We start from the raw sequence: 10,829 nt of genomic DNA on the forward strand, positions 1-10,829 counted from the left end.
CTCTCCCCGGCCATGAAGTGTGTGATTGGGGGGGGGCACCTCAGAGGTACCGGTAGCCCCCGGGAGAGGCGGCACGTCTGGGGCAGAGGGGTCTGCGTGGGGGGGAACAAGCACCACAGCGCTGGAGCGACGCACCGCCTCAGGGCAGCGCACCCCGGCAAGGCCCGCGGCCCTGGGATGGGCAGCTGCGCTGGGGCCCACACACGCTGCCCGCAGCGAGCTTCCCCCGAGGGGGCTTTCCCCCCCCAGTGCAAAGTGGGGCATGAAGCACCAGCACTCGCTGCCAACCCCGGCTGCGCTCGCAGGGGGTGAGGAGCAGCCTCCCCCCTCAGGCGGCCAAAGCTGTTTCCAAGAGGCGACATGCTGCCCCTGAAGGTTGTTCAGATTTGAATACAAAGAGCCGGGTTTGGGGTGCTTTCAGGTGGATAAGCTGTTACTTTATCTGCACGCCTCCTTATGCACCTTGTTCTCCTTCCAAAGGCCCAACTAAACCTCCCCTTGCTTTTCATGCAAAATGCTGCTCTGCCGGTGCCAGGGTGGCCAAGGCGAATTTTGAGACCCGCTGCTGGTTCCTTGTGTGTTCCCTAGGGCTAGGTCTTTACAGCTGCCCTGCTGCTTTCCTCTCGCTGAAACCAGCTGATGCCTACGAGGCATGGTCCCTAACTTCAGCAGGGCTTTTTTGGTCCAATAAGATTAAATTAATTTGCGGAGGCATCAGGTCATACCAGTTGCTGCAAAGGGACATCCAACATTTGAGGCAGCTTTTGAAAATGTCAATGTTGATTTATGTTTCCTCTTAAGTTATTGTGGAGAAAATGTAGTCTAGCTTGTTTTTCATTTAACTGAGAATGCATATTGCACCTTTCTCCTTTTCTACTAGTGTTTGGAAGAGCAATACATGCCATAGCACGTATTAGTGATGAATTTTGGTTTGACCCAGTAGAAAAAGGTGTAAGTGAATTTCATTTATTGTAATTTAAAAAATTCTTTTTTGGAAACAAACATCACTGGATTTTGTATTTAATTGTTTTCCTACAAATTCCCTTCAGTCTGAGTTACATTCTCCCTCAGCTTCCTCCACTTTAAATATGGACAAATGCTGTATTTTCTGTCATTGTAATTATGCAGACTGTATCATGGAAGATTCGTCTCCACTCTGCCCCTAACATTCATGGATTTTTGTATTGCCTTAGCTGAAGCTTGTCCAGAACATCCAGAGTGCTACTGTGGGTTTCATTTTTAGTGTCATGGGTCAAAAGGCTTATGTTTTGTACTACATCGGAAACTGCCTCTAAACAACATGTTTTTGTGCTGCTTTGCTGTGACTCAACAGGAAGAATGTCCCTCGTTAATCAACCATCACTTCCAGCAGAATTTGGGTTTTCTTTAGAGGCTTCTTAGTCAAGGCTGATTAGGCTCAACTCTTCTTACCTTGCAGGAAAGCTTGCAAATTAGAAGCGGAGCTATTTTCTTTTTATATCTAAAATATTTTTGAGGTGCTAGTACTGTGATACACAATGTCTTTGCTCATTTGTTTGCATCATGTGGATGGGCAAGAATTAAAATTGCATTAAAACAAGCTCCAATCTCTCAAAAGCCTCAAACTCAAGCTTAGCTTTAAATGTTTAGGTAATTCACACTTAAAGGCTTAACTCACACACTTAAATGCCCCTAGATTGGAATCCTATGTCTATATTATACCAGTGACTTCTGACCTGCAGTAAGGAGGGTGATTAGTTTGAAGACGATTATAGGCACGATGCATCTATGTTTATTTTGGGACATGCCTGTTGAAAGGTTTTGTGCTTGGGTATGGTACTGAAGCATAGAGATAGCCTTTTTGTTGAAGGTTCAATATAAAACAGTTTCAAGTTAATGAAATATTTTTTATTTTCAGCTTGCCTTAAGATCAGTGAATTCTTCTAGGTCAGCCTGTGCATATATCTTCTTTTCATCTATGTTTTTTCAACATTACTGCTGGACAGCCGGGTCCAAATCATGTCAGAGGGAGAAACAGTTACCCCTTCCGTGTAAATTGATAATTAAGGTACATTTTAGTGGATTGGTATGCACAGCTTTGTAAGCTGCAAATCAGCCCAATTTTTAAATTAAATTATAGGGGGAGGATTGTTTAGGCATATAGGTGACATATTAGCATTCTTGGACTAAAACCCGAAGACTACTGTGGCTTTTGGAGCTCTAAGCTCTAGTGCTCCTGAGCAATTCTGCAAACGAGAACATTTGTGTTTAATGATGTTTAGGAGATGTAGCTTCCGAGCTGTACCCTGCCGTTTCCAAACGCTGAACCGGTTTCATCTTGGGGTGAAGAAATACCATGTTTGTGTCGCTTGAGTGTTTCTCCTGTAACCTTCAAAAATAGTACGAGCCAGAGAGCTTTGACCAGTTCTTTAGCAAACAGGCCTGTTGGCCACCCGTTGCGTAGCGGGTGAGGATGGCAAGGATCATTATCGCTACCTTGGTGTCTGCTTACAAAGCAGTTTTGGGAAGCCATAAAAACAGGAGCTTGACATAAACTGCATGAGACTAGGGAAATAATACTGCAAAATTGCTTGGTAACCTTTGCACCTTTTTTTTTTTTTTTTACAGTCAGTTCTTCCTGTATTTAGATGTGTAAATATGCTGGAAAGGAATGTAGAGAAATGCAACATTTATACAAATATTAATGATCGTCACATAACTTTTCAGCTCATCTGTAAACACGGTAGGTTACATAAAGTGACTTTCCAGAAACAGAAGCAGTTTAAAACAGGAAGACAATATTTAGTGTAATTATTAATTGTGTGTTACTGATGGAAAATTATGCCAAACACTTTCAGCCTCTTCACATCCTAATTAGTATTTTTAACGCACATCACCTTGTTAAAAAGAAGTTGTAACAGGATTTATCAGTCAGCTTTCTTCTGTGCTTCAGTTCAGTAGTTATGTATGTTATACACTAATTGTTAGCCCACTGCTTGCAACATTTAAAATTAGGCTGCATTAAATTCTGAAAAAAACCACACATTCTGGAATTTAAAAGGGGAGGAAGGGAAATCCTGTTTTGGCAGCTATTTGAACTAGAGAATTTACTGGGTCTTTACCCTTCCAGTACTTACGGTTCTTTGGCTTTGTAACAGGTCTGACATCCTCAGTCCTGCGGAAGACTGTATTCGTAGACATTAGTCTCCGCAGAACTCACAAAGAACCATTATCTATGAACACAGCCTGCAGAGCTGTGCTATGCAATGGGCAGTGTTTTAGAGCATTAAAAATGTAGCCTGCATTAATAATAATGAGATATTATATTACTTAGGTCAAGTAAGCTAACTTAGCTCATTCGTCAGCTCATGCTTATCTAGAAATAAATAGAGACCTGTATGGATTTAGTTTTGCTTTCTCCCACCATTTATATTATTTACCAGTTAAATGTTGAAGGCTTCTTTTCCCTGTGCTTGTTGCACTCATTGCTGTTCACTTGTTCATTGTGAATTCTTAAGAACCACAGATTTTAGAGAGGAATAACTAATAGTATGAAAGAAGTCTTAGACAGCATTTTAATTCAGTTTTCTATTTGTGAGTGAGTTATTTCCAGGTAGGTAGACTGAATTCCTTGGTTCCTTTTTTAATGAGATTTATGAAAAAGAACAATTAATACTAATAAGCATTAAAAATTACAGGCCAGCATTAATCTTTGTTCATACACTTTTACTTAGGTATTGTGAAAACACATAATCTGACTTTTCAAGAATGTGATCCACTACAGGCTGTTTTTGCAAAGCACATGTGTCCAAATGTACTTAAACTCCAATCCAGGTAATGAATAAACATATTTTTCTTTAAAAATCATACATGATGCAATCCTGCTCTCATAGCAATTAACATAATCAAAACCTGATTAGGGCCCCACAGCTGAAAATGGTGAAGTCCTAAATCCCACATACTAGTACTTGATATTTCACATTACAGCTTCAGAAACCTGGAGTATTCTGCCATTAATCCTATGCCGTCTAACCTTGAGAAGTGTTTAATGTATAATTTGAATTAATGCTTTTGAGCAACTTCCACCTATCATAAATAAAGTTGTGCTTAAATTGTATAGGAAAAGAATCCAGTGGTAAAAGTACAAGTTCTTTTACAAAATAAAGCAAAACTTTGTTTTGAAAAGTAACCCGCAAAAAAAAAAAAAAAAAAAAAAAAGCCAATGAGGAATCCAAGATTTGGCATGCTGTTGAAAAGAAAGGCAACGAACAGTTAGACTGTGCTTTTCCTGACAGCATTTCTGTTAAAGTGCATCTTGTGCATAGATGCTTTTATCACAGTAATCAACCATTAACACACTGGAGATAGATATCTCTATATAGATATATATCTAAATATATATTGTGTATCTATTATGTATTGTGTTTATAAAACCATAACACTATTTTTAAAACTCCAAGCTTTTGAATAAAGAATGTGACATGTGCTAAAAATATACATATATTTGCTAAAAATTGCTATATATATATATATGTACATATATAAAATAAAAAAAGAGTGATTTGGCAGTATGCACAGCAGTATGAAACATTAAATTTGATTTTCATAGTTATTAGTTGTAATTTTAATTTACATATGTAACTATTGCAGTATAAATCAATTTAAAAAAGATACACTTTAAGAGGGGCACATTTCAAAGGCAGTTTTTCTAATCAGTATTGCCATGTAACAATTTTAATTTCTAATGTGAATAACAATTGCTAGCTAATAATTTGTAACATATAAAATTATTTTAAAGCTAAAATAAATTTTATAGGCTGCTGACTGATATAATGATTCACTTTCCAATGAGTCAAGAAGAAGTAACCCTAGCAGTTACTCCAATGAAAGTTTGTTTCAAGAGTTACACCGAGGAAGACACTGGTAAGGAAATTCAAAATATGAAAGAATATTGGGACTTTAAAACAAGTGAACTGAAGAAATAATAAGAAGCATTGCAGCATAAATGGAAAATGCATTTCATGGCTGAATGAGATTTTTTAGGAAAGGGAACATACAGAGACAGATTTTAAGTCATATTGCCACCCATAGGATTTGATATATTTATGTTAAGACGATATGTTTTTAATAATATTTTTTCTGGTATCAGTGGCAGATACCAGATTGAGCAGCCAGTTGAAATAAATTATGCCATTTGCTGAGGCTTGAAGAAAGATAATTATCGTGCTGCAAGAGCAGACACATGGCAACAGGCATGCAAAAGGAGATCATTTTATACTTTTAAAAAGAACTATTTAAATCTGAATACCATAATTATAGAATTGATATCAATACTGAGTATATCTTAACATAAGGGCGATACAGTGTGTTAGCTGGCCTAAAACTTTTACGTTGTGCGGTGCCATTTACAGATTGGAGATGGAGAACCATCTAGCTTCTTGGTGGGTGACTCAAACTAATTTTAGTAATTGTGTTTCTGAAGCAGGGGCTCTTGTATATCATATAATAAAGGGATGTTTTTCATACTTGCTTCTGAGCAAAGCTGAGCATAATGACCTAGAAAAAGATGCCTGTCTAGAGCGCAGGGGTGGGGACCAGGCTGAGAACAAGCTCTAGCAATGGAGAGGGAGAAGGGTAAAGTGGTGGAAACTGGCTGGAATGAAACAGGAAAGAAATTACTGAAAATAGAAAGACACTAAAAAAATTGTGTTCTGAATGATCAGTTTTGTTATTTTAGAAACATACACTTAAACGGGTTATTGTAAGAAGGAGAGTGAAAAAATGGTAGGTAAAAATGTAATTCTGTAAACCAAAAAAAAGAACAGTCAAACAAGGGGAAAATGGAAGAATTGAAAGCAGCATTCTTGTTGTGTAGAATGTAATGTAATGTATTGCCTGCAGCAAATGTTCTGTATATACTGAAACAAAACATATTCTTTGAACGCATCATCTGGTGATGGCTTGGGTTTTTCCAGAGTCAGATTTAATTTTCAAAGAAAGAAATTATACTTTCTGCCTAGACTTGTTTCCATTTGCATGCAGTAGGCTCTGTCTTGTGGAACTTGGCAGGTGTAGTAGAAGAGTGCATTTCTACAGTTCTAAGGAACTCTACAAGATGATATTTGTACATGCGGTTGGACCTTATTGAAAGCTGAGACAAGAAAATTCTTAAGCAAAGAAACAGAAGACTGGGAGTAGTTTGTAATACTTTGTTAGCAGCCTGGCTTTGAAAGCAAACTGGATAGGAGCGCACTATTTAAGCTGCTGTAATATTCTTCTGAATGCCTGTGAGATTGTATTGCATCATGGAAGTAACCTCTTATTTTCTTTTCACACCCCTTATAATAACTAGAGGGGTATTCTAACGCTAATGAGCAGCAATTTAATACCTAAAAATGAAGAACCTATTTTCCAGTCTGCCACTTATGTAAAGTCAGGAAAAGATTACATTTTAAAACAAATAACCTAAGTCTGCATTCTTATACCTCTGATGGTTGTCAGCAACTATGATTTATCTGCTAAAGTCATGCTGCATTTTGGTCTTATCATCTATGCAACACTAAAAAGCTAGTAAGAGTATTTATGAAGAACACCTGTAGACAATGCAGGCTTGCAAGTACAAAAGCAGATATCGGGGTTAGATCACACAGTGAAATATAAAATACATTTTGTTAAAATCATTTTAAGCCCGCAATATATACTCTTAATATTTTGGGGATTTCCAAGGTATTTTACTTAATTGCAAAAGAAATTTAGCCAAAGCCAGCTAGACATTTATTACTATTAGTCACTATAAAAATAGTTATTTGTTCAAACAATGCTGACCTAAAAAACTCATGGTTATAATCATAGTGTTGTTGAGTTCAAATTTCCATTTTGAGTCCTTGACTTTCTTATTATTTTGAACAGACTTTTCAAAGGCAATGCATACTGAAATACAGCTAAATCCAGATGAATTTGACTACTTTCAAGTTGGAGTGGATTCTGAAGTAACATTTTGCCTTAAGGAACTGAGGGTAAAATAAGAATTTGTTTTGAAAAGAAAACATTTTCCATGAATTTGCATAATTTAACCTGGAAAATACAGAATGGTCCCTGGTGAAGGTGTTCTACCAGGCCTCCTGATCATCATCAGTGTTTATCAGCTGCTGAAGGAATAGCTTTAAAAACAAGGATCTGCAGGACACTGCAGAGTCCCTCGCTATAGCCTTTGAAGGGCAAGGGAAATGTTTTTAAAACAACAAAAATATAGTTTCAGTGCTGGGCAAGTACCTTATAACTGTACTGGAGAAAGTATAGTGGCCACAGTCTACACGCAGAAGCTTCTTGGGCAAAACTCCAGTCAGGGAAGGCAAGAAATGCATTCTAGAAGCAGTAGACTTTTACCTTCTCTTTTCACGAGTAAACGACAGTTGGGATAAATTCATATTCTATTATTACTCTTCTTCTGTTTTTAAAATAGCACTTAACCTCCCACCCCTTCTTTTCAGGGACTACTAGCATTTTCAGAAGCTACCAGTACTCCTGTCTCAATCCATTTTGACAGATCTGGAAAGTATGTTTTGGAACACGCCTGTCTAGAACAATTGCAGTTACAACTCTACAATCAATTTCTGTCTGCAGGTTACTCTATGAATATTTAACTGTAACAATAAAATTGATTTTAATTTCTTACCAAAAGCTATATTTCTAATTAACCTGCAATACAGAGTTAAGCAGTTTGTTATTACACGTGAGGCATTTAATACAGGCATCAGTATTACGAAGCTGGCCATGCTGACTGCTGAGCACCCACAAGTTACGTGGGCATTTCAGGTTTTCAGTCTAATGCATGCAACAACTTTATTTTATTTGGTAGTCTAAAGAAACAATACATTTTCTGTTTAAAGTGCAATTTTAACAGTTACATGTTGAAAAGCACAACTGAACTAAGTATAATAACTGTGTAACATTTGCTCATTGATGCATTTACATCTGCAGTAGGAAGCCATCTTATATTCCTAAGTAGCAAATACTTGTATTAGCTTTTAATCTTTCTAGAAGGGTTATTTTTTTAATCAGTGTGTATATAATTGCATGAGCTATGCTTCCTCCCCAAAATCCATGTAATTATACATGCTATTTAGTCTCTGAACGTTTCTGTTTAGACCAATTGCTTTCAGCATTGAAGATATGGTGCTGGAAGCCAGCTTTATTTTGGCTACCTTATCTGACATTGAAAACGAGACAGCCTCCGAACAGCCTCCACGCTTTTCACAAGGGCAGGACAGGTAACAGCGGGCTTCAGGGGTGGGTGAAGGAGGCAGATTGCCTTAGACTGAAAATCAAACAGCAAAGTCAAATTTAAAGGAAATGATCTTAATTATTATTGGACATTTATAAACATTGTACCCAAAACCGGAGCCTTTGTTCACAGGAAAATTCTCAACTATAAAGGTTCAGGAAAAAGCTGACATAATTTGAGACCCAGACAAAGCACTACCATGAGACAGTCTCTTCCTCCACTGGTGGATTCTTTTCATCAAAGCAAACAGCTACTGATCTGCTATTTGTATAGGCCCTGCCATAGTAGCAGGCAGCCAACATTTGCTTGAGCAGCCTGAGTCCCCTCTCCCATAGGATTCTCATACCTTTACCTATCACTGGCGTGCCAGGGAATGGTTTTAGACAGATGTTCCCTTCTTGAACACAGTCTTAACTTTCATTACCGGTAACGCTAAGGTACCATTTTGGCAGCAAAAGGAGAGACAGCACAGGAGTCTTGGGATCATTTCTTAATATGCATAGCAATAAAATTCCAGGTGCAACACTCCACGCCCGCCTCTGCTTTGCTTAGTCTCCATGGAGTTCTGTTCCGGTAAGGAAGGAAGGGAAGACACTAGCTGAGAACCTGTTCTAAAGCCATAAGGCTTTTCATTAGCAGGAAGTACAGGCTGCCACTAAAGACATGTAAAGGCTAGTTACTAACCCGACCTACTCTCTCACATCCAGCTTGAAGACATGTATGAGTAAATCTGAAAAAACCTCCGTGGATAGAGATAGTAATTCAGAAGCAATAGCTTCCAGGAAGCCACAGTGGAATGGAAATTCACAAAACACGGAGCTGGTAGCACCTAGAAGTCCTTTGGCAAAACAAGAGATAAAAATTATTCCCAAAATCTCAAATAAAGATACTACAGGCACAGAAGGAACTACCATAACTGAGACAGATGACTATACAATGCTGGAAGCAAGGCCAACACATTTTGATTATCACAAGGTAAGGAGACTCTAATCGTATCTACGTTGTTTTACGAAACAGCGGAATAGTGTTCTTAAGCTGCTATTTAGCTGCATGCTCCATGTAGTCTAAGTTGCTACACACTGGTATTGGGTTCTGCACATGGTATTTCACTGAACAGGAAGCAGCTTTCACAGCAGCATAGTTGACAAAAATTCACCATGTTTGACTGTAATGCTGTAAATATTTGCAGATGGCAAATGTATTTTACTTAGAAACACTGTAGATTGACAAAGATTAAAAAATGTGCTTTTTAAAGTAACAAAGGCTTGAGAAATAATTAACCCCTGAGGTGTATCACATGCGTAGTATCTTACTTGTATAAATATTGCATTTTCCAGTTTCATTCCTTGTTTTTTGGAGCAGTGTCTTTTAAGGAGAAAGATGCCATCAACCACATCCTCCATAGTTTAGCAACAGCTAGCGACACTGAAGAGGATTCTGTCAATATGCAGAGATCTCAAGTTCTCTAATAATATGAAGTGTCTGCAATAGTCTTTACTTAGTGATTACGATTGCCTTCAAAGATGGAAGTATATTTGACATGGTAATTGTAGAGCTGTTTCTAGTTTTAGAAAGAAGTTTAATTCTATTATGAAACTGTCCTACTGTTCTTAGACAAGTTAGATCTTATCAGAAACTCCTTTTATCTGTATTCTGAGCTTGTAACAGGATGGTAGACTGAATTTCACTAACATCTATTGAGAAAGTCTGAAAAGTAGAAATTCTACCTAATTTGTACCCCCCCTTTTTTTTTTGCAAGACAAACATACAAAAAGGACAGAACTCTACTCAAGATACAATGCTATAATTTTCCGCTATGTCAGCACAAGTTAAATATTTATTCACTACTTATGTTTCACAGGAGTCTGATTTTTGAAATCCAGCTTTAAGAATTAAACACACAAGTTTTTTGTTGTTGTTAGCTTTGGTCGGGTTTCCTACTATTTGTAATACTATACGTTAGCCACCAGAACTGTGGATGTATTCATAGTGTAATATAAATTTAAGTCATGCTTGAATAGACTGAGATTTGTAAACTAAGTATGCTGTAGATGCACTGCTTCATGTTCAGCTCCCCAGTAGCACACTAGAGAATTCACACTGCGTTACCACTTCAGGCAAATTAAACTACTATTGTAAAGTTACGAGCGATGGAATAACAAACCCATCCACTCTGGCATAGCCAAATACATTATTGCTATATAATAGCTGGTATTTTTACAGAAACTTTGTAGAACTAATATTGAGCTGAGTAATTAATAATACTATACACTGTGATGGAAATGCATTAAAAATAAAAATATTAGTGTCTGAAAGCATGAGTTCAAGATGTTTCTTATGTTCTAGAGTTGCATTGTTCTTCTCCCCCCCCACCACCTCCAACACAAATCAGTGACATTGGCTCTTTACCCCTAGCAACTGCATCTCAACAAAAAGCCACAAAACTGCATTTGCTGTTGTTTTCTTGGGGAGAACTTATCCACAACTGATCTGTTGTACTGCTGCACTGAAAAAGCAGTTTACTTGTACGGAACAGAGGAGGAGATTTGCACAACAGTAGTGCCCA

At 37.8% G+C, this 10,829-nt stretch overlaps 1 protein-coding gene across 1 annotated transcript; it reads left to right on the plus strand.

Annotated features, from left to right (window-relative positions):
• Window positions 1-12: 12 nt before the first annotated feature.
• On the plus strand, window positions 13-9,984 carry RAD9B (RAD9 checkpoint clamp component B). Its single transcript, XM_067307344.1, has 12 exons — window positions 13-46; window positions 881-951; window positions 1,898-2,047; window positions 2,608-2,722; window positions 3,714-3,813; window positions 4,796-4,902; window positions 6,889-6,995; window positions 7,470-7,534; window positions 8,127-8,249; window positions 8,989-9,238; window positions 9,327-9,364; window positions 9,552-9,984. The coding sequence occupies exons 1-12, from the start codon at window positions 13-15 to the stop codon at window positions 9,730-9,732; spliced, it is 1,341 nt and encodes a 446-aa protein (XP_067163445.1). The 3' UTR covers window positions 9,733-9,984.
• Window positions 9,985-10,829: the final 845 nt, after the last annotated feature.

Source organism: Apteryx mantelli, chromosome 17, assembly GCF_036417845.1.
Source record: "Apteryx mantelli isolate bAptMan1 chromosome 17, bAptMan1.hap1, whole genome shotgun sequence".
NCBI lineage: Eukaryota > Metazoa > Chordata > Aves > Apterygiformes > Apterygidae > Apteryx > Apteryx mantelli.